Source organism: Cervus elaphus, chromosome 5, assembly GCF_910594005.1.
Source record: "Cervus elaphus chromosome 5, mCerEla1.1, whole genome shotgun sequence".
Taxonomy (NCBI): Eukaryota; Metazoa; Chordata; class Mammalia; order Artiodactyla; family Cervidae; genus Cervus; species Cervus elaphus.
In genome coordinates, this window is record NC_057819.1 from 118,936,275 (window position 1) to 118,960,847 (window position 24,573).

Below are 24,573 nucleotides of genomic sequence, written 5' to 3' on the forward strand. Positions count from 1 at the left end.
GAGGCCTCTCCCCAGACGCAGATAACACCTGTGGGGATGAGTTAGGCTGGTAGCTGTCCCTTGTTCTCTGCCTCTGTTGAATTTCACCTCCATTTATGAAAAGATTTTGTTTAGAGAACAATTTTTTTTCATTTCAGTATTGTTTTATGTTACTGCTTGGGTTGCTACCTGTCTTTAATGTCATCCCTTTTTAGGATCTGTCATTAGATCTAAACATATACTTATAGGAATACATCCTGGGCCTAGAGCATAGGCAAGGCAAAAAGAAAAAGGCAGAGGAGTCAAAGAGCCATTAAAGAAGAGAAGAATGAGAAGAAAGAATCTTGTGTGTGTGTGTGTCTGTGTGTGTAGCCTGCATCAGCTACTGCTGTGTGTTCCACATAAAGGATAGATTGAGAACAGTCCTTACCTTTTGTTATAATTTGAAAGTGAAATAGAATAATTTTCTAGGTGAATTGTGTAAAATTCTTATAAAATGACAAGAGCTTGTCCTTTTTCTTTTGACTTGAGTTTTACCATATCTTTCAGGAGATGGAAAGGTATATAAGAAAAGATTACTGAATAGTGTGAAACCTCTCAAAGGTAAGAATCATGAGAATAGCATCTAAAATTTATTGTGTTTTGCATCTGCTTTTTAAAATGTCTGATTAGGATTTTGCTCTTTCAATGTTCCACTAATGTACTGATACTGAATTTAGGCCTGGTAACCTACTATTCTTCTTTGGGTATAAGTATATTTGAAGAACTCATTGTTAGTAACATGTAGCAAGTTTGAAATTTTTATTTCATTGGGTTGGTTGTCTTTATCACAGTTCATATGTTTATCTAATTCTTCTTTTTCACCCATGATTACTTCAATTAAAAGCTACAGCACAGTGTTAAGAGAGCATTTTCTCTTCTTGACTCCAATACTAACTCTCTGGGTTCACTTAAATGGCCAGTGTTTCACCCTCTACTTAGGGTGAAACTCAAAGATAGAATCCACTTAAAGACATAATCTTCCACTTCTTGCTTGTATTTCTTATGTACATCCTCTTTCTTTCCTAAGGGAAAAAAATAAGTGTCAATAAACTGGACACTCTAATGAAGAACATGGGAATTCAGCCTGAGAAAGAGGACTATGAAAATCTTCTGACCCATCTGCCAGTTGATGGTAAGTGTTTCAGATACCACTGTACCTAGGGGGAACCTTAGGGTTCCTACACAAAAGCTTCAGAACGTAAACCTCTTTTTTAATCTCTTTTGAAAACTTATGAAATATTTCAAACATATATAAAAATAGAGACCAATATAACAAATACAGGCTAAAGTTAACAGATGTTATCATTTTGCACGCACCTTCCTTTCCTCATTCTCTCCCTCCCACGTATACCTTTTCTTAAGTAAGATAAAGTTATGACCCAATAAGACCAATTAACCTTGATAAAAGTGTCAAAAAGGCACTTCCTAATTCATTAGGAAGAAATTGCAAAGGGATGAGCCCCAGTCTAAGATTCCTTTATTAGAGTCTAACAAAGCCAGTGGCTTTGAATTTAAAAAAAAAAAAAAAAAACTAATAAAAAGCAAGTTTCTGTAAGAAAGCTAGAAAGCACATCTTTCAGCAGAGCCAGTACATGCCAATCAAAGTGAACAAATTGCTCTTCTTCCTTCAGTGTTCTGTTCTCAGCTAGGGCTTGGCAGGTATAGCTAAGTTAGGCTGCTGCTACCAGTAAACATCTTCTAAGTTACCCTTACCTATATCTGGCCTTAACATAGGAAACAGTTTTAGCCTAGCTTCTGACCTCAACAGAGGAAACAGTTTTAGCCTAGTTTGTAGTTTAAAACTTCACTCTCGGACGTTCCACGTGCCTTGGAAGCGGCTCCTGCTCTGCGACTTTCCTGAGGAGCCGCCGCCGCCGCCGCTCTGGATCCCGCCGCCGGGGGCCTCGCATCCCGGGCGGCCCCTCGGCTTCCCCGAGCTGCCCCGAAAGCGTAAAATCGACGCGGGGGCTATGACTGAGCCTTCGGTTTCGCCCGGCAAGCGCCGCGACGACGGGGATACCGGTGCTCAGGGCGGCGCGGAGCGTGAGGGCCGCGGCCTGGAGACCGGCGAGTCGCAGCTGCTGCAGCCGCCCGTGCGGCCCCGCGGGCCGGGGGAGGAGCCCCGGGATGTCCGGCCCCTGAGAGGCGGTGGCGACGATGGGGCGGGGCGCGCAGAGTCCCAGCGGGGAGACTGGGGGGCCGCACCGCGCCAGCTCAGTGAAGAATTTTGGCAGTATAACACTTTCCAGTACCGGAGGAACCCTTTACCGCCTATTGATCTGGCAGACATTGAAGTTGTAAGCGAAGACAACCTGATAGAAACAGCACTGCAGGGCAAGAATGAAGTGGCTGAGATTGATATGGAGTCTTGACAGAAGGAGCTAAAGAAGTGGGTTTTTCTCAACTCGAGGAGACATCTCTAAGTGAATTTATGTTAAAGAACAAAGTTATTTTCCATACTTAATGTGATATCATTCCCAAACCTGAAAAAAGAGGAAAAGTTGTTTCAAAGATGAATGCCTGCAGTCACTACTGTACCTCCCAATGGGGATTTGTCAAGGATATAGTGCAGTTATAGGGGAAGTACAATATGTGTGCATTCTTAAGAAAAATGTATGTGTAGGTTCTAAATTTGAAGATATCAGTCTTACAAAATGGAATTCTGACTGTTACAGAAATAGATGGGAAACATTCAGATATTCCTGTTGTTGCACCAAAAAGTTAATTTGTGTACATGAAATGAATATTGTTTTATAATAACTTATTAATAAAATACTTTCTAATACAAAAAAAATAAAATAAAACTTCACTCTCCCTGGGTTTAATAATGCTGGTAGTCATCATCCCTACATATTAGCTAGGAGTCCTCAAGATGATTCCTACCAGAAAAGATATTACTACCAATAAACTATTTTTAGGATCCTTGATTCAATAACACAGACAAAATTTTTTTCTAATCCAAAAGTGACTATTTCTGCACCTTTGAAATTCATTTGTCTAGCTAGCACAAACTATATACAAAACCCTGAATGATAGACAAATTATACCTCATAGTATAAAGGAAATTAAGGCATGGTCCCTGCTCTCATATAGTTTACAGTCCTGAAGGTTGGTGGTGGGGAACATAAGCAAAATTTAGAGAGTGGGAAGATAGCATACTGTTAAGCTTTAAGAGTCAGATGCTTATGTAAATAAACAACTTCAAGTTTACAGATTCTATCTTGACCATTAAAATATGTTCCAGTTATTGAGTTGGAAAAAAGGGAAAGGCCTCTTTTAATAGTATAGATTTAGATTTATACTATTTATATAAATAGATTTAATAGTAATCCCTCTATTAGATGGGATTGCTATTAAACTTGCTTCTTTACATTAAGGATTATTTGATACTATACAGAAAGTGATATTAATTAAATGAATGCTCATGCCAACATTTTGATCTTTCCTGTTTCTTGTGTATTTTGAGTTAAAAGAGTTACTAAAGAAAATCATGAAAACTAGATAAATTCCAATATTTTACAACTTAATTGTTTATAACTTACAACTTAAATGTTTTATAAAATTTTTCTCTAAGTTTTTTTCTGTGCCTGAATTATCTTTTCTTACAGAGAATCAAATGGTTGATTTGGCTGTGGCAATGGATGATGCAAAAAATTTCACTGGTGAGTAAGCAGTTAGGGGGAAAGAGAATTCATTTTTAAGTAAGACCTTAATGCTTTATTTTTTCAAAAAAGATGTTTTTAAACAGCCATTTTTTCTTTGGGCTATTATTGACGTGCTAAATTGGCAAAAGACCCTGATGCTGGGAAAGATTGAAGGAGAACAGGACAACAGAGGACGAGATGGTTGGATGGCATCACCGACTCAATGGACATGAGTTTGAGCAGGCTCCAGGAGTTGGTGATGGACAGGGAAGCCTGGCATGCTGAGTCCATGGGGTCACAAAGAGTTGGACATGACTGAGCAACTGAGCTGAAATTGACTCTCTACAAATTTATTGTTAAATGTTTCTTTTATAATCTGATGTGGGATTTTCCCTGAATATAGCTATATTATGTGATGTTTTTATCAATAATGTTTTCCACTTCACCATTGTTTAAACAACCAAAAACCCAGGTCTCCTGCATTGCAGGCAGATTCTTTACCAGCTGAGCCACCCAGGAAGCCCAAAATGTAGGTCAACACTGTCCAATCTCAAGGTAAATTTTTGTAGGGTAGCTAGGAAATTCAGTTTCTGTGTCTGAAGACCCAATAGTTCAGGAAACTTAATGGCTTTTGACTTATATCTGGAATTATAAAAGCTTTTCTTTTGCTTGATTTAAAAGTATGAATTCTATTTCTGACTCAATCCACCCACCCACATGTCCTTTGAATCTACATAGTTTAACAAATTTCATAGTCAATTTTCTCGTCTAATTAAAGATGATGCCACATAGGTAATCTTTTTCATAGTTTGAAATCTTTAGTCCATTCCTAAAATTGCTGTTGTTGTTGTTGTTCAGTCTATATGTTGTGTCTGACTCTTTACAACCCCATAGACTGCAGCATGCCAGGCTCCTCTGTCCTCGACCATCTCACAGTTTGCTCAAATTCATGCTGGTAATGCTATCTAACCATCTCATTCTCTGCTGCCCCCTCTCCTTTTGTTTTCAATCTTTCCCAGCATCAGAGTTTTTCCCTAAAATGAGTCCTAAAATTGTTACATGTTAACAATTCCCATCTTTCCAAAGGAGAGAAGGTTAATGTCAGCGATCTGGACAATGTGATGAGGAGAATGGGGCTAGCACTCACTACTGAGGAGCAGGAGGAGCTGCTGGAAACGCTGCCAGTTCATGGTGAGGATTTAGCTCAGCCTGGGAAACTTAGAGTCATGGGCTTGTGTATGAAAACTGGTGAAATTATATATGTGTATTGTCCAATAAAACCTAAATTGTAAAATACAATCCTCACACGAGAAGAAATCGTGTTCCTTACATTTTAATACAGAAAATTGACAACATCTTTTGTTGTTCAGTTGCTAAGTCGTGTCTGACTGTGTGACTCCATGGACTGCAACACAGCAGACTTCCCTGTCCTTCACTGTCTCCCAGAGTTTGCTCAGAGTCAGGTCCCTTGAGTCAATGATGCTATCTTTCACTAGTCTCCCACCATAAGGGCTAAATTATCCTGTCTCTCTGGGAGCACTGTCTAATCTAAATCATGACCAAGTCAAAAAGGGAAGTTGAAGGAGAAACAGAAGGAAGGGAAAAGGAAGAAACAAAGAAGCAAGACTATTTTTAATTGAACAGATCAGTTCAGTTCAGTCACTCTGTCGTGTCTGACTCTTTGCAACCCCATGAACCACAGCACGCCAGGCCTCCCTGTCCATCACCAACTCCTGGAGTCCACCCAAACCCATGTCCATTGAGTCAGTGATGCCATCCAACCATCTCATCCTCTGTTGTCCCCTTCTCCTCCTGCCCTCAATCTTGCCCAGCATCAGGGTCTTTTCCAATGAGTCAGCTCTTCGCATCAGGTGGCCAAAGCATTGGAGTTTCAGCTTCAACATCAATCCTTCCAATGAACATCCAGGACTGATCTCCTTTAGGATGGACTGGTTGGATGTCCTTGCAGTCTAAGGGACTTTCAAGAGTCTTCTCCAACACCACAGTTCAAAAGCATCAATTCTTCAGCGCTCAGCTTTCTTTATGGTCCAACGCTCATATCCATACATGACTACAGGCAAAACCATAGCTTTGACTAGACAGAAACTTTGTTGACAAAGTAATGTCTCTGCTTTTTTAATTTGCTGTCTAGGTTGGTCATAACTTTCCTTCCAAGGAGTAAGCATCTTTTAATTTCATGGCTGCTTATCACAATCTGCAGTGATTTTGGAGCCCAAAAAATAAAGTCAGCCACTGTTTCCACTGTTTCCCCATCTATTTCTCATGAATAGGTAGATTTATATCAGTGCAAGCTTCCTTCAGCTTTAGTTTCATTCTTACTTGAGGATAAAACAGAATAACTTCTAAACAAATCAGAAAGGAGTGTTTTATTTCTCCTGAAATTATGGATGTTATGTTGTCTCTGTGCTGTCTTTGTTAATCTTTCCATCATTTAACCTATATTCTTAATTGTGTTTTATATTACAGCTGATGGAAAAGTATTTAAGAATAGATTGCTAAAAAGTGTGAAGGCCCTGAAAGGTGAGTGAAAAGTATGATGAAAGAGCAAGTAAAAATAAAATCCTTAGCATTTTCTTTTAAATATTCCAAGTTTGCTTCCTGCCAATTTATTGATCCATTGTTATGACTCATAACGTATCATTCTTCTTTGGGTGCACTGCCCTTTAAGATACAAGTTAAAGTATATTACTGTAGGAAGTTTCTAACACTGTTTTCTGGATAGAACCATATAAGTTGGTGGTTATTTCAATCACAAATCATTAGACTTACCCGAAAGTAAAAGTATAAGTTGCTCAGTCACGTCTGACTCTTTTGACCCCCTGAACTGTAGCCCACCAGGCTTCTCCAGATTTTCCAGTCAAGAATACTGGAGTGCATAGCCATTCCCTTCTCCATGGGATCTTCCCAACCCAGGGATTGAACACAGGTCTCCTGTATAGCAGGCAGATTCCTTACCATCTGAGGTACCAGGGAAGCCCCAGACTTACCTATTCCTCTCTAAATGACCTCTCATGTAAAACAAAACAGAGTCCCCTGGATAGACATAAAGGAAGATATCCTATTTCCACTTTCTATACTAATTCACTGTAAACAATTATATTTTTAATTAGAAAAAATATTAAACACAAAATTACAAGAAAATTATTTCTACCACTTATAAAAATTGGTATAAAGAAATAAAAGTCAAGTCCCAAGGATGTAATGTACAACATGATGACTGTGGTGAAGAATACCTTATTTTATATTTAAAAGTTGCTAAGAAAGTAGATCTTAAAAGTTCTTACCACAAGGGGGAAAAGTATGTAACTATGTGTGGTGATGGAGGTGAACTAGATTTATTGTGGTGATCATTTTGCAATATATCCAAATATTGCATAATTACATTGTATACCTGAAATTAATATGTTATATGCCAATTATATCTCATTTTTTAAAGTGAAAGTCTCCCACTTCCCACTGATCTAATCTCTCTCCATAAAGAATAAACACTGTTTACTGTTTAGCTTTGTCTCAATGGTTACCTTTCTGAATTTTTTCTTACTTTCAAATCTAAATCTTACAGACAAATCTAAATCTTGGGAGAGATATATGTTAATAGTTTCTTTGTGCCTTTGTGCTTTATTGTCCTGTGAGGTTTCTGATGCATGATCATGATCCGCATTTTTCACTCTTAAGTGTCAATACTCTTGTTTTTATTCCATGCCCTTCTTTCCAAAGCACCAAGGGTCAAAATAAAAAAACTGGAATCTTTTGTGGAAAACATGGGAATTAGACTCAAAGATGAGGAACTTGAGGAACTAATGACCCAACTGTCAGCTGATGGTGAGTGTCAGACATCTTTATGTTCTTCAGAGAAGCATTGAGCCCTTGTATTAGAACTGCTGTAAGTAGCCTTTTTAGTACCATAATGAAGTAAGTGTAAAAAGAAAGACTTAATCTTGACTCATGAAGAAATATCATCTCCAAAAACACTTTTGAAAAAATACATTGGGAATGTTGCTTGCAGGACTCAGCCGTGCCTGGGAATACCACACACTTAACGAGTTAAAGAAAAATGAATTTTTAAATTTCACTCATAAGGGAACATGGTATTAAGGGAACATTTAAGAAAGTCAAAAGTCAGATGATGAACTAGGAGAAAATGATAAGGTCCCTAAGGCAGAAAAAGCCCTCATACATTGATTAAAACATACTGACAGTAGAAAAATAGGCAAATATTCATAAAAGAGGAAATCTAAAAGTCTAATAACATATGAAAAGATATTTAACCTCACAAGTAATCATGAAAATACAAAATAAAGCAAGGCATGGAAATATTTTCAGTTCTCAGGCAAAAATTAATAAGACTGAGAACATTTAGTTCTGGTGAGAGTGAAGGGAAAGGGACTTACTGATACATTTGGGTGAAAGTTGCCATTGCTCTTGGAAAAATCATTTGGCAGTACTTTGGCGGGAAAAAAAACATCCCTTTTCCCTGGCGAATCTAGCCTACATGCTTCTTCTGTAATATATGGTATTTCTTTTTGCTGAGGTCTGGTCCCTATTCCATCACTAACTTGCTGACAGTTTAACCCTACTGAATCTAAATTTCTTCACATGTAAAACAAGGGGTTGAATTAAATTATTTTCTATGGTAATTTCTTGCCCTGAAATAATTTAGATAATGCATATAAAGGTCTTACTTTGGTGTCTAGAATACTCAGTAAATGTTGATCATGATGACAGTGGTAGTGGTGAAGATGACGGGGAAGATGGAGAAAATGTTGAAGAAAAGGAAATTCTATGATCTATGAATCAATATTGCCTGTTATATAAATACAAGTCCTAAAAGAATAAATATTTGTTACAAATTATGACCTTCATATAGATACATAAGGTAAAAATACAACTTAGAACATTTTACATGAAATAGCACTGAGCTCACTGGCTTCCTTCTCCACTACTCCTGTTCTTATTCCTGGCAACTTTAATATCCTCTGTATAGATCAGAGGCCATGGACCTCTTCCACAGTCTGATGAATTGGACCCCTTCTGAAAAATAATATTTTTAAATGCATAAAATGAAATACATAAAATTACCAAGAAGCTAATTATATTAAAATACAATTTATCAAAACATTAGTGAAATAAAGTATTAGTACTTATTAATACATTTAACAATTTCTGGTGTGATCACTCACCTAAAGTCAGACATCCTAGAATGTGAAGTCAAGTGGGCTTTAGGAAGCATCACTATGAGCAAAGCTAGTAGAGGTGATAGAATTCCAGTTGAGCTATTTCAAATCCTGAAAGATTGTGCTGTGAAAGTGCTGCACTCAATATGCCAGCAAATTTGGAAAACTCAGCAGTAGCCACAGGACTGGAAAAGGTCAGTTTTCATTCCAATCCCAAAGAAAGGCAATCCCAAAGAATGCTTAAACTACTGCACAGTTGTACTCATCTCACACACTACAAAGTAATGCTCAAAATTCTCCAAGCCAGGCTTTAACAGTACGTGAACTGTGAACTTCCAGATGTTTAAGCTGGTTTTAGAAAAGGCAAAGGAACCAGAGATCAAATTGCCAACATCTGCTGGATCGTCAAAAAAGCAAGAGAGTTCCAGAAAAACATCTATTTCTGCTTTATTGACTATGTCAAAGCCTTTGACTGTGTTTTCCACAACAAACTGTGGAAAATTCTTCAAGAGATGGGAATACCAGACCACCTGACCTGCCTCCTGAGAAATCTGTATGCAAGTCAAGAAGCAACAGTTAGAACTGGATATGGAACAAAAGACTGATTGTAAATCAGGCAAGTAGTATGTCAAGGCTGTATATTGTCACCCTGCTTATTTAATTTATATGCAGAGTACATCATGAGAAACACTGGGCTGGAGGAAGCACAAGCTGGAATCAAGATTGCTGGGAGAAATATTAATAACCTCAGATATGCAGATGACACCAGGCTTAGGGCAGAAAGTGAAGAAGAACTAAAGAGCCTCTTGATGAAAGTAAAAGAGGAGAGTGAAAAAGTTGGCTTAAAACTCAACATTCAGAAAACTAAGATCATGGCATCTGATCCCATCACTTAATGGCACATAGATAGGGAAACAGTGGAAATAGTGACAGACTTTATTTTGGGGGCTCCAAAATCACTGCAGATGGTAACTGCAGCCATGATATTAAAAGACACTTGCTCCTGGGTAGAAAAGCTTGAGCAACCTAGACAGCATATTAAAAAGCAGAGACATTACTTTGCCACCAAAGGTTTGTCTAGTTAAAGCTATGGTTTTTCTAGTAGTCATGTATGGATGTGAGAGTGGGACTCTAAAGAAAGCTGAGGGGGCAGGAGCCAAGATGGCGGAGGAGTAGGAAGGGGAGACCACTTTCTCTCCTACAAATTCATCAAAAGAATAACTGAACGCAGAGCAAACTTTGCAAAACAACTTCTGATCGCTAGCTGAGGTCATCAGGTGCCCAGAAAAGCAGCCCATTGTCTTCGAAAGGAGGTAGGACAAAATATAAGAGACAAAAAGTGAGACAAAAGAGCTAAGGACGGACATCCGTCCCGGGAAGGGAGTCTTAGGCGGCATTGCTAGGGGTAGGGTCCGGGCCTGAGTGCCCTGAGGACAATCGGAGGGAGCTTCTGTGAGTTCCCAACTTGAACTGTGGGAGACCAAAAGAGAGAGAGTAAATTAACTGGCCGGAACTCACTGCCTGCCGTTCGCAGAACAAAGAGACCGAGAAAATCCAGAGAAGAGCTCACAGGCTGCGGACGGCCCAGCCCCGCCGGAGGCAGGAGGCAGGGAGGAGGGGAAGGTCGCGGAGAGACACAGGGCGCAGGCACCCGACCGGCGCGGGCGGGGACTGGGGCTGGGGACGCGGAGGGCAGAAGGCGCAGGCACCCGATTGGCGCCAGAGGAAACTGAAACTGGGACCGTGGAACGGAGTGGGCGCGCCACACCTGGGGAGAGTGCAGCCCCTCGCTGCCTGGACCGCTCTGACGGGGAAGGCACAGAGAGAAGGCGCAGCTTTTCATTCCGCGCTTTTGTGGAACACCCGAGGGCTGGAACCTCGCGCAGCGTGGGGCGCGCTCCATATAGAACAGCCGGGAGCCTGAGCAGCGCAGACGGAGAAAGCGGCGTCGGCCCCTCCCGGCAGCGCCAGCCCGTCCCCTCGGTGCCAGCCCTTCCCCACAGCGCCAGCCCCTCCCGCGGCGCCAGCCCGCCCCCATAGCGCCGGCCCCTCCCTGCAGCGTCAGCCCCTCCCCTCAGAGCGACAGAACTAGCTACCTGAATAAGAGTCCACCTCCGCCCGCCTGTGTCAGGGCGGAAATGAGGCTCTGAAGAGACCGGCAAACAGAAGCCAAATAAACAAAGGGAACCGCTTCAGAAGGGACTGGTGCAACAGATTAAAATCCCTCTAGAAAACACCGACTACACCGGAAGGGGCCTGTAGATATCGAGAAGTGTAAGCTGGAACGAGGAGCTATCTGAAACTGAGCCGAACCCACACTGACCGCAACAGCTCCAGAGAAACTCCTAGATATAATTTTACTTTTTTCTCTTTTTTTTTGTCTTTTTTTCTTTTTTCTTTTTTCTCTTTTATTTTCCTTTAAAATCCCCTATTACTCCCCCATTACTCCTTAACTTTCATTTCCATAGATTTTTACGATTTTTTTAATTAGGGAGAAAAAAAAATTTTTTTTTCTTTCTTTTTTTTTTTTCTTTTTTCTTCTTTTTTTTTTCTTTCCTTTTTCTTTTCTATTTTCTATTTTTCTTTTTCTCTTATTTCTTTTAAAGTCCTCTAGTACTCCTCTACTACTCCTTAATTTTCATTTTCAATACACTATAACCTTACAAAAAAAAAAAAAAAAGAAGCCCTATTTTTAAACCGAAGATTATTCTCTCCCAATCTTGACTCTCCTTTTTCTACCTCAGAACACCTCTATTTCCTCCTTTCCCCTTCTCTTCCCAATCCAATTCTGTGAATCTTTGTAGGTGACTGGGCTACAGAGAACACTCTGGGAACAGACAGCTGCGTAGATCTGTCTCTCTCCTCTTGAGTCCCCCTTTTTCTCCTCCTGCTCATCTCTATCTCCCTCCTCCCTCTCCTCTTCTTCATGTAACTCTGTGAACCTCTCTGGGTGTCCCTAACGGGGGAGAATCTTTTCGCCATTAACCTAGAAGTTTTCTTATCAGTGCTGTATAGTTGGAGAAGTCCTGAGACTACAGGAAGAATAAAACTGAAATCCAGAGGCAGGAGACTTAAGCCCATAACCTGAGAACACCAGGAAACTCCTGACTACATGGAACTTTAAGTAATAAGTGACTGTCCAAAAGCCTCCATACCTACACTGAAACCAACCACCACCCAAGAGCCAATAAGTTTTAGAGCAAGACATACCACGCAAATTCTCCAGCAACGCAGGAACATAGCCCTGAACGTCAACATACAGGCTGCCCAAGGTCACACCTAACACATAGACCCATCTCAAAACTCATTACTGGGCACTCCATTGCTCTCCAAAGAGAAGAAATCAAATTCCACGCACCAGAACACTGACGCAAGCTTCCCTAACCAGGAAACCTTGACAAGCCAATCGTCTAACCCCACCCACTGGGTAAATCCTCCACAATAAAAAGGAACCACAGACCTCCAGAATACAGAAAGCCCACTCCAGACACAGCAATCTAAACAAGATGAAAAGGCAAAGAAATACCCAACAGGTAAAGGAACATGAAAAATGCCCACCAAGTCAAACAAAAGAGGAGGAGATAGGGAATCTACCTGAAAAAGAATTTAGAATAATGATAATAAAAATGATCCAAAATCTTGAAAACAAAATGGAGTTACAGATAAATAGCCTGGAAACAAAGATTGAAAAGATACAAGAAATGTTTAATAAAGACCTAGAAGACATAAAAAAGAGTCAATTAAAAATGAATAATGCAATGAATGAGATCAAAAACACTCTGGAGGGAACCAAGAGTAGAATAACGGAGGCAGAAGATAGGATAAGTGAGGTAGAAGATAAAATGGTGGAAATAAATGAAGCAGAGAGGAAAAAAGAAAAAAGGATCAAAAGAAATGAGGACAACCTCAGGGACCTCTGGGACAATGTGAAACACCCCAACATTCGAATCATAGGAGTTCCAGAAGAAGAAGACAAAAAGAAAGGCCATGAGAAAATACTCGAGGAGATAATAGCTGAAAACTTCCCTAAAATGGAGAAAGAAATAGCCACCCAAGTCCAAGAAACCCAGAGAGTCCCAAACAGGATAAACCCAAGGCAAAACACCCCAAGACACATATTAATCAAATTAACAAAGATCAAACACAAAGAACAAATATTAAAAGCAGCAAGGGAGAAACAACAAATAACACACAAAGGGATCCCCATAAGGATAACAGCTGATCTATCAATAGAAACCCTCCAGGCCAGAAGGGAATGGCAGGACGTACTGAAAGTAATGAAAGAGAATAACCTACAACCTAGATTACTGTACCCAGCAAGGATCTCATTCAGATATGAAGGAGAATTCAAAAGCTTTACAGATAAACAAAAGCTGAGAGAATTCAGCACCAAACCAGCTCTTCAACAAATGCTAAAGGATCTTCTCTAGACAGGAAATGCAGAAAGGTTGTATAAACGTGAACCCAAAACAACAAAGTAAATGGCAACGGGACCACACCTATCAATAATTACCCTAAATGTAAATGGGTTGAATGCCCCAACCAAAAGACAAAGATTGGCTGAATGGATACAAAAACAAGACCCCTATATATGCTGTCTACAAGAGACCCACCTCAAAACAAGAGACACATACAGACTAAAAGTGAAGGGCTGGAAAAAAATATTTCATGCAAACGGAGACCAAAAGAAAGCAGGAGTCGCAATACTCATATCAGATAAAATAGACTTTCAAATAAAGGATGTGAAAAGAGACAAAGAAGGACACTACATAATGATCAAAGGATTAATGCAAGAAGAAGATATAACAATTATAAATATATATGCACCCAACATAGGAGCACCGCAATATGTACGGCAAATGCTAATGAGTATGAAAGAGGAAATTAATAGTAACACAATAATAGTGGGAGACTTTAATACCCCACTCACAACTATGGATAGATCAACTAAACAGAAAATTAACAAGGAAACACAAACCTTAAATGACACAATGGACCAGCTAGACCTAATTGATATCTATAGGACATTTCACCCCGAAACAATCAACTTCACCTTTTTCTCAAGTGTACACGGAACCTTCTCCAGAATAGATCACATCCTGGGCCATAAATCTGGTCTTGGAAAATTCAAAAAAATTGAAATCATTCCAGTCATCTTTTCTGACCACAGTGCAGTAAGATTAGATCTCAATTACAGGAAAAAAATTGTTAAAAATTCAAACATATGGAGGCTAAATAACACGCTTCTGAATAACCAACAAATCATAGAAGAAATCAAAAAAGAAATCAAAATATGTATAGAAATGAATGAAAATGAAAACACAACAACCCAAAACCTATGGGACACTGTAAAAGCAGTGCTAAGGGGAAGGTTCATAGCATTACAGGCTTACATCAAGAAACAAGAAAAAAGCCAAATAAATAACCTAACTCTACACCTAAAGCAATTAGAGAAGGAAGAAATGAAGAACCCCAGGGTTAGCAGAAGGAAAGAAATCTTAAAAATCAGGGCAGAAATAAATGCAAAAGAAACTAAAGAGACCATAACAAAAATCAACAAAGCTAAAAGCTGGTTTTTTGAAAAAATAAACAAAATTGACAAACCATTAGCAAGACTCATTAAGAAACAAAGAGAGAAGAACCAAATTAACAAAATTAGAAATGAAAATGGAGAGATCACAACAGACAACACTGAAATACAAAGGATCATAAGAGACTACTACCAGCAGCTCTATGCCAATAAAATGGACAACTTGGATGAAATGGACAAATTCTTAGAAAAGTATAACCTTCCAAAACTGAACCAGGAAGAAATAGAAAATCTTAACAGACCCATCACAAGCAAGGAAATTGAAACTGTAATCAAAAATCTTCCAGCAAACAAAAGCCCAGGACCAGATGGCTTCACAGCTGAATTCTACCAAAAATTTAGAGAAGAGCTAACACCTATCTTACTCAAACTCTTCCAGAAAATTGCAGAGGAAGATAAACTTCCAAACTCATTCTATGAGGCCAGCATCACCCTAATTCCAAAACCAGACAAAGATGCCACAAAAAAGGAAAACTACAGGCCAATATCACTGATGAACATAGATGCAAAAATCCTTAACAAAATTCTAGCAAACAGAATCCAACAACATATTAAAAAAATCATACACCATGACCAAGTGGGCTTTATCCCAGGAATGCAAGGATTCTTTAATATCCACAAATCAATCAATGTAATACACCACATTAACAAATTGAAAGATAAAAACCATATGATTATCTCAATAGATGCAGAGAAAGCCTTTGACAAAATTCAACACTCATTTATGATTAAAACTCTCCAAAAAGCAGGAATAGAAGGAACATACCTCAACATAATAAAAGCTATATATGACAAACCCACAGCAAGCATCACCCTCAATGGTGAAAAATTGAAAGCATTTCCCCTGAAATCAGGAACAAGACAAGGGTGCCCACTCTCACCACTACTATTCAACATAGTGTTGGAAGTTTTGGCCACAGCAATCAGAGCAGAAAAAGAAGTAAAAGGAATCCAGATAGGAAAAGAAGAAGTGAAACTCTCACTGTTTGCAGATGACATGATCCTCTACATAGAAAACCCTAAAGACTCTTCCAGAAAATTACTAGAGCTATTCAAAGAATATAGTAAAGTTGCAGGATATAAAATTAACACACAGAAATCCCTTGCTTTCCTATACACTAACAATGAAAAAACAGAAAGAGAACTTAAGGAAACAATACCATTCACCATTGCAACAAAAAGAATAAAATACTTAGGAGTATATCTACCTAAAGAAACAGAAGACCTATACATAGAAAACTATAAAACACTGATGAAAGAAATCAAAGAGGACACAAACAGATGGAGAAACATACCGTGTTCATGGATTGGAAGAATCAATATTGTCAAAATGGCTATTCTACCCAAAGCAATCTATAGATTCAATGCAATCCCTATTAAGCTACCAACGGTATTTTTCACAGAACTAGACCAAAGAATTTCACAATTTGTATGGAAATACAAAAAACCTCGGATAGCCAAAGTAATCTTGAGAAAGAAGAATGGAACTGGAGGAATCAACCTGCCTGACTTCAGACTCTACTACAAAGCCACAGTCATCAAGACAGTATGGTACTGGCACAAAGACAGAAATATAGATCAATGGAACAGAATAGAAAGCCCAGAGATAAATCCACGAACCTATGGACATCTTATCTTTGACAAAGGAGGCAAGGATATACAATGGAAAAAAGACAACCTCTTTAACAAGTGGTGCTGGGAAAACTGGTCAACCACTTGTAAAAGAATGAAACTAGAACACTTTCTAACACCATACACAAGAATAAACTCAAAATGGATTAAAGATCTAAATGTAAGACCAGAAACTATAAAACTCCTAGAGGAGAACATAGGCAAAACACTCTCCGACATGAATCACAGCAGGATCCTCTATGACCCACCTCCCAGAATATTGGAAATAAAAGCAAAAATAAACAAATGGGACCTAATGAAACTTAAAAGTTTTGCACTACAAAGGAAACTATAAGTAAGGTGAAAAGACAGCCCTCAGATTGGGAGAAAATAATAGCAAATGAAGAAACAGACAAAGGATTAATCTCAAAAATATACAAGCAACTCCTGCAGCTCAATTCCAGAAAAACAAATGACCCAATCAAAACATGGGCCAAAGAACTAAACAGACATTTCTCCAAGGAAGACATACAGATGGCTAACAAACACATGAAAAGATGCTCAACATCACTCATTATCAGAGAAATGCAAATCAAAACCACAATGAGGTACCATTACACGCCAGTCAGGATGGCTGCTATCCAAAAGTCTACAAGCAATAAATGCTGGAGAGGGTGTGGAGAAAAGGGAACCCTCTTACACTGTTGGTGGGAATGCAAACTAGTACAGCCACTATGGAGAACAGTGTGGAGATTTCTTAAAAAACTGGAAATAGAACTGCCATATGACCCAGCAATCCCACTTCTGGGCATACACACTGAGGAAACCAGATCTGAAAGAGACACGTGCACCCCAATGTTCATCACAGCACTGTTTATAATAGCCAGGACATGGAAGCAACCTAGATGCCCATCAGCAGATGAATGGATAAGGAAGCTGTGGTACATATACACCATGGAATATTACTCAGCCGTTAAAAAGAATTCATTTGAACCAGTCCTAATGAGATGGATGAAACTGGAGCCCCTTATACAGAGTGAAGTAAGCCAGAAAGATAAAGAACATTACAGCATACTAACACATATATATGGAATTTAGAAAGATGGTAACGATAACCCTATATGCAAAACAGAAAAAGAGACACAGAAATACAGAACAGACTTTTGAACTCTGTGGGAGAATGTGAGGGTGGGATATTTCAAAAGAACAGCATGTATACTATCTATGGTGAAACAGATCACCAGCCCAGGTGGGATGCATGAGACAAGTGCTCCGGCCTGGTGCACTGGGAAGACCCAGAGGAATCGGGTGGAGAGGGAGGTGGGAGGGGGGATCGGGATGGGGAATACATGTAAATCTATGGCTGATTCATGTCAATGTATGACAAAACCCACTGGAAAAAAAAATAAAAAAATAAAGAAAGCTGAGTGCCAAAGAATTGATGCTTTTGAACCATGGTGTTGGAGAAGACTCTTGAGAGTCCCATGGACAGCAAGGAGATCCAACCAGTCCATCTCAAAGGAAATCAGTCCTGGATATTCATTGGAAGGACTGAGGCTGAAGCTGAAAATCCAATACTTTGGCCCCCTGATGCGAAGAACTGACTCATTGGAAAAGACCTTGATGTTGGAAAAGACTGAAGGTGGGAGAAGGGGATGACAGAGGATGAGATGGTTGGATGGCATCACCGACTCAATGGACATGAGTTTGAGTAAACTCTGGAGTTGGTGAAGGACGGGGAGGCCTGGCATGCTGCAGTCCATGAGGTCGCAAAGGGTTGGACACAACTAAGCAACTGAACTGAACTGAACAAGTTCTAGTACCAGGTCTAATAATTATTGTCATTTTAAAGTAGTGAAGAGCAACTATTCAATATATTTGCGTCAACTGTCATGTGATATGAAAATGGTAGTGATTTATTATCAACAGTAACAAAGTCACAGGTTCTTCTACTACTACTATGGTTTGTGGACTACATGAATAAGTAAAGAAAATGCTAAATTTAAGTTAGTGATTAATGAAAATAAAGATGCATTTTACAGGGAGTCCTTCAGCTTGAATGGAAAAAAATCTATACATACAGGATCCATGGACCCCAGATTAAGACTCTTGTTATGCAATTTCCCTGCAGTCCAGTGGGTTAGAGTCTATGCTTTCATTGCAGGGGACACAGGTTAGACCTCTGTCAGGGAGCTAAGATCCCACATGCCACAGAGTGCAGCCAAAAAGAACCAAAAAAACAAAATTTAAAAAAAGAACTCCTGGTACAGATCACCCATCCAACATCCTGACCTGCTGTTCCTTGACCTCTGTAACTTCAATCATCTTTTCCTTTGATGACATGAATCTTGTCCTTGCCTAATACTTCATCACCCTGAAAATATTTATTTTATATATCCACTGTCTACCCATTATCCTTCATTTACTATGCAAGCTGTTCTACCATAACACAATGTAGGAATGCCGGAGAAACCTCCCGTTCTGTGAAAGTACATTGAAGTAGCTGAGCTTATGGGGGAAACTGGGAAAGCCCATTCAAAATCTATGCCAATTTGTAAGCAGAGCACTGACAAAAGCAGCAGTTGATACTGTGTGAAGAAGTTTGAAAAACCCAGGTAAATAGCTCAGAGTAGTTGGAAGCCATTCAAAAATACACACATACACACAACCCCAAAAAAGAGTTAAGCTGACATGCAGCTCTGAAATAATGTAGATGGAAGTAGAATTCTGAGCCAGTGAACCTGATTCCTCCTCATATATTATAGGTACTTATTTTTTAATTTTATTAAAATAGAGCTGAGAGGGCCCCTACTATAGCCAGTCCAGGTGTTTTGTTTGTTTTGTTTTGTTTTGTTTTTTTGCTTTTTTTTTGCTTTTCCTGCTGAGGTTTATAATTCTGATTCTCTTACTTAGGAAAAATTACGTATGAACTAATACAACTTCCACATTATTGTGACATTATTCCATTTACCAATTGAATATAAAGAATTGGTGCTACTGAACATGGGGTGTAGCAGAACAGAATGTAGAAATCCAACTCCAGCTACTCTCCATCCTTACGTAGGCCTTCAGTGCCTTAACTCAATCAGTCTTTCATTATTCAACTCCTCCCCATATGTCCTTGTTTGCTTCCTTAAATTAGATTCAATACTTCAACATTATATAACCTTAAAAACTCTCAAAACTCCTAACAAACTTGCTTGGCAAAACCCCGGCCATCGCCTTACTCTATACTTGTTCCTGAAAAGCTTTAACATTGCTGAAGAAAATCACAAAACTGCACTAATAGAACTCACTTGAACACACTGGCCATGAATATCAAGTCAGTCCTTAATGAGGCCAAAGTCCCTGCTACCTTTTCCAACTAAATTCACTTTTCTCACTCTGAGATAATTTCACCCCTTCTCTCTTCAAATTTCCAACACCTCCTCATCTCAGACTTCACAGAGAAAAAAGATTCAGTTAGATAAGAATAACCGCATTTTCTTCCTTGATATCTACGAACCTACCTATATCTATGCCACATACCCTGCTTTCATCTTGTTATAAAGGAATCTCTGCTCCCACTGTGAGCCAACCCTTCCATTTGTGCCTTGAATCTCATTTCCACTTACCTTTTCAAAGACTTAACTCCTGTAATTTTGCTCTTTCTCTCCTGCATCATCAGTTTCTCCCTTTCTACTAGATCTCTGTATTCCATTGATGGGGAACTATGTCTCTTATTCGCCTTGTCCCTGGCCGGCTACTACTAGATCAGTTCCTCTTCACAGCAGAACCTCTCAAAAAGCTGGCATTACTCATTATCTTTACTTCCTAACCTCCCATTCACTCTCCATTGCTCGCTTCCCTGCCAGGGAGCTGAACCAACTCTCAATCATCACTGACCTATCTCTTAACAAGCTTCATGATCAATTTTCTGTTCTTATTTACTTGATATCTCAGCTTTTGACATAGTGACTATCCCCTCTTTATTGAAACATTTTTTATTTCAGACTTTCAAAGCTTCATATCTATCTGATTTTCTTCTTTTTCACTGACAGCTTCTTCTCAGTTTCCTTTTCTGACTCCCTCCCTTCAAGGTCTCTGAATAACAAAGTGCCCCAGGGCTAGACCCTTAGCTGTCTTTTTTTAAATCTATATCCTCTTTTTATGAGATTTCATCCAGTCTCATTGGGCGACATATTGCCTTTGAGCTGATAAAAGCAAATTTATATCTCCAGGGCAACCTCCCTAAGTCAGGAATGGTATATCAAACTAGTTATTTATTTGGTATCTCCACTTGGATGTCCAAAAGGCACCACAGATTTAATGGACTTATTTAATTCCCCTAAAAAGTCTCAAGCCCTCTCCTCCGCCTCCCCACCCCGCCCCCCCGCCCCATTTCAGTAATGTCATTTCATCTATCCTGTTGTCGTTTTTTGGAGGGAAGGGGAGGAAAGACTACATTTCATTTCTTTTTTCCCCCTCTTATTCCACATTCAAATCTAGACTGTACTTGAAGAATAGGTCCCAAATCCATCCATTATCACCATCTTTACTGCCGTAACCATAGCCCTAGCCACCATCATCTCTTTCCTGGGCCACTAAAAGAGACTACTATCTAGTCCTCATTCCTCCAATTTCCCCATCCTGCATACACCAGCTAAAGTGATCCTTTGAAAGCTGAAATCAGATCAAATTACTCCCCTTCTTCTAGGCCTCCAGACATTCATTGCAACCAGAATAAAATCCATGCTTTATCATCATGGCCTACAAGGCCCTGCATAATTTGGCACCTTTCACACTGGCTTTCTCTCTATCTCTCAATCGTGTCAAATTCATTCCCATTTTAGGCCTATCGCACATACCGTTTTTCTGCTTGGAATGTTCTCTCAGTTCTTCACATGACTCTCGTCATCATTCAGTCCTCAACCCAAACAGATACACATCAGAGAGGGCTTTCCTCAGCTCCCTGTCTAAAGCAATCCCACCCACTATTACACTTTAGTTATATTGCCCTGTTTCATCTTTTTTTAAACTTTTTTTCTTTTTAGCTTTTTAAATTTTTTTTGCTTTTTATTTTGTGCTGTTTCATCTTTGATAGCATCTTAACAATACCTCAAAAAAATAGTGCCTTTCTGCTCATTTGTTTACATGCTCATTGTCTGTTTCCCTCTACCAGATTGTACACTCCGTAATAGCAAGAACTCTGCCAGTGTGTTTACTCTTGTATCCCCAAAGCCTAGCCAAGTGCCTCGCACACAGAAGGTACTCCTAAGTACTTGTTGTTGTTTAGTCACCAAGTCATTCCCGACTCTTTTGTGACCCCATGGACTGAACTGTAGCCCTTGAGGTTCCTCTGTCCATTGGATTTCCCAGGCAAGAATACTGGAATGGGTTGCCATTTCCTTCTTCAGATCTTCCCAGTGCAGGGATCAAACCTGCATCTCTTGTATTGGCAGTTAGATTATTTTCCACTGAGCCACCAGGGAAGCAAAGTGTTTGTTGATTAATAACTAATACAAATACTCAGGGTTAGGTTTATTTGTCCTGTCTCCCTACACTTACTTGTAACCAAACACTTCTTTTAAAGTTTTTATTCATTTTATTTTATTTATTGTTGGCTATGCTGGGTCTGCTGCCGTGTGCAGGCTTTCTCTAGTTGCATAAAGTGGGAGCTAGCCTTCCTTGTGGTGCTTGGGCTTCTCATTGCAGTGGTTTATCTTGTTGTGGAGCACAGGCTCTAGGCTCATAGTCTCAGGAGTTGTGTCACATGGGCTTAGTTGTTCCACGGCGAGTGGAATCTCCCCGGACCAGGGGTCGAACCCATATCCCCTGCACTAGCAGGTGGATTCTTAACCACTGTGCCACCAGGGAAGTCCTACCAATCACTTAGTAATTTAACTTTATTCTAGTAGCCTCTAAAAGCAAATAGGAAAATACAAGAATGATTTATTACAGACTGCAAGCTTTGTTTCTAATATAATACTGTTATCTCTAAGGATAAGTTCATAAAATTCTAAGGAAAATTAGAAAAAAGATTACTGAATTCATACTTTCAGAACTTTATGCATCCTAAGTGTGAATCTCAGTAGCATTAGCTTCTCTGATTATGAAGTTTATTTCCCTTTCCTTACAGGTAATAATACAGTTGGTCTGAATGATTTGATGGATGCTATCAGTTATATCAAGGGTGAGTTGCAAGCTATGATGAAAAGATATTATAAATAGCATCTTAATATTTTGCAATTGGTGAAGAAAAATATATTCCCTTATAAATGTTTAAATTCTTTCATATGTGTTCCATTTTTGTGGATGCTGCTGAAATTCAGTAAATAACATTTAATATGGGCTTATATGTCAATATCCATTAAATTCTCTGAAATTTCCCCCAAAGAATTCTTCAACATAGTTATAGATCTCAAGAGCCACAGAATTATTCCTTTTCCCCATTAGCCCCAATCCTAGAAATGTATCCTCTGGAAATAACTTAAGTGAATAAAAGGAAAAAAATCTCTTTCTAAAGACCTTCAGAGAAATTTGAAACAGCCTAAATATCTAACAGTTATGGGAATTACCAAATCAACCATGGTAAGTCAGGCTTATGGGATATCATGTGTTGAAATGTTAACTGTAAAAATTATGTAGCAACTTGGAAACAAGTTTATGAAGTAATTAAATTACATTAGGTTGGAAAAACAGGATACAAAGTTATATGTATGTTAGATTTCCACATTATGAAAGACCAGAAATGGAATATGAAAAACTAAAAATGGTTTTGTGGTAGGGTGGTATAATTATATTTTCCCCACTTTATAATAATCTTAAATGTTATTACATTATTTTTATAATGAATGAGAAAAAAGTTACTTCTATGTTGAGATGAATGAAATTCTTGAAATGCCAAGTGCTCAGAGAAGCAAACTACAGGCAAACGTTTACTTTTTCCCCTATCAAGATCATACTACATTAACTTTTTTTTTAATTGGAGGATAATTGCTTTACAATGTTGTGTTGGTTTCTGCCATACAACAACATGAATCAGCCATAAGTATACATGTGTCCCCTTCTCTTAAATTTCCCTCCCACCACCCCTATCTACTCCACCCCCCTCCACCGTAAATCACAGAGCACTGGGTTGAGCACCCTGTGTTACATAAAAACTTCTCAAACTTTTTTTTAATAAATTAAAAACTGGTCTGTAGAAAAACTTAACTTTCCAGTAGGGTGGCAGGAAGAGAAAAAAAAAAATAAATCTATATGTAGCTTAATTTGCTACATTCAATTTTGCAATAACCCATCAGTGAATTCTTTTTGTAACCACTTTCTGATTGATTTTCTGAACCAGAACTTAAAACAGGATTTTTTTTTCTGATTTTCCTGATTATTCTGGATACACATATGTTATATATAAGCACAAATGGTGTTTTTCATCTTTTGTAGATAGTCATATAATATTTCTGCAACTTATTTCTCATGTTTTCTAAAGGAGAGGTGATTGATATCCCAGACTTAGACAACTTTCTAGCAAATGAGGGGATTGAGCTCAATGAAGAAGAAAAGAAGAAACTGATGCCTCATTTGACATTCAATGGTGAGTTGTTTTTTTTTAATTCTGTTAGAAGTTTTCTTGTTATCTTGTATGTAAGATCCTTAGAAATGATCCTTATCTTTTGTATCACTTATAACAATGCTTCTCAAACTTGAATGTGCATATGAATCACCTGGGCATCTTGTTAAAATGCAGATTGTGATTCAGGTCTGAAGTATAGCTTAAGAAATCCTGCATTTCTAACAAGCTCCCAGATAGTGGCAATGTGGCTGATCCAAGGTCCACACTTTGCCTGTCAAGGACCTAAAAGGTAGAGAAATGATATATTAAGATTGTGCCTGGCCTTTCATTTCTTAAGTCACAAGTACAACCAATTTATTATGTGCCTGCCATCCCAAAAACAAGAAGGAAAAATATTAGAGTAATTGAAATTAGCGTATAAAAATGAGTATTGGGGAGAGTATTAGGGAAAGCAGGGGACTTAGGGGTTGGGTGGTTTGCTTATTTATTTTTATTATTGCTTATTGAGTCTAGTTGCATGATTTATCTGCTGGCTTTGCATTTTATAATTACTTTAGCTTAGTCTTTTTACTTCTATTACTCTCATTGTTGTTCTGATACAAATTAAGAAAGAAAAAGATGATCTAGGAGCATTTGGGGAGTAGCAGTTCTAACTAGAATGATGTTGCTAGAAAGCTTATGCACAGCTCTGGCCTTGAATGCAAAGATTGTATATCAATTTATTCAAATAACAAACATTATTTGATCACTGAATATGTCCAGGAACTAAAATGGTAAAGAAGGGAGTACATGTGTTAAGCCCAACTGACAATAGGAAATAAAACACAACCATTATGTTCTCAAACCATGGTTTTAATAAATTTGAACCTGTTCATTGCAAATATCTCCAGTTTCTATTTTTTCCAGTTTATCATTTCTTCTTATTCAGGAAGATACACTATATCTCCCTCTCTGCTCTTC

General features: G+C 38.7%; 2 protein-coding genes across 2 annotated transcripts in view; both read left to right on the forward strand.

Moving 5' to 3' along the window:
- EFCAB3 (EF-hand calcium binding domain 3) overlaps nucleotides 1–24,573 on the forward strand; it is a 146,244-nt gene that overhangs the window by 74,535 nt on the left and 47,136 nt on the right. The window contains exons 27-34 of the mRNA XM_043904952.1: nucleotides 529–582; nucleotides 1,049–1,153; nucleotides 3,630–3,683; nucleotides 4,752–4,856; nucleotides 6,153–6,206; nucleotides 7,404–7,508; nucleotides 22,180–22,233; nucleotides 23,530–23,634. Of these exons, the coding sequence (XP_043760887.1) occupies nucleotides 529–582; nucleotides 1,049–1,153; nucleotides 3,630–3,683; nucleotides 4,752–4,856; nucleotides 6,153–6,206; nucleotides 7,404–7,508; nucleotides 22,180–22,233; nucleotides 23,530–23,634 (636 nt within the window). The remainder of the gene's footprint in view (nucleotides 1–528; nucleotides 583–1,048; nucleotides 1,154–3,629; nucleotides 3,684–4,751; nucleotides 4,857–6,152; nucleotides 6,207–7,403; nucleotides 7,509–22,179; nucleotides 22,234–23,529; nucleotides 23,635–24,573) is intronic.
- On the forward strand, nucleotides 1,318–2,478 carry LOC122695668 (uncharacterized protein C9orf40-like). The gene is made up of 2 exons (XM_043905783.1): nucleotides 1,318–1,366; nucleotides 1,756–2,478. The coding sequence occupies exons 1-2, from the start codon at nucleotides 1,318–1,320 to the stop codon at nucleotides 2,391–2,393; spliced, it is 687 nt and encodes a 228-aa protein (XP_043761718.1). The 3' UTR covers nucleotides 2,394–2,478.

Excerpts from the sequence above, each read along its gene's own strand:
- LOC122695668 (XM_043905783.1), top strand. The coding sequence starts at position 1,318 with ATGTTATCATTTTGCACGCACCTTCCTTTCCTCATTCTCTCCCTCCCA. Across the intron at positions 1,367-1,755 it reads CCTCATTCTCTCCCTCCCAC|GAAACAGTTTTAGCCTAGCT; the intron begins GTATACCTTTTC and ends GCCTTAACATAG.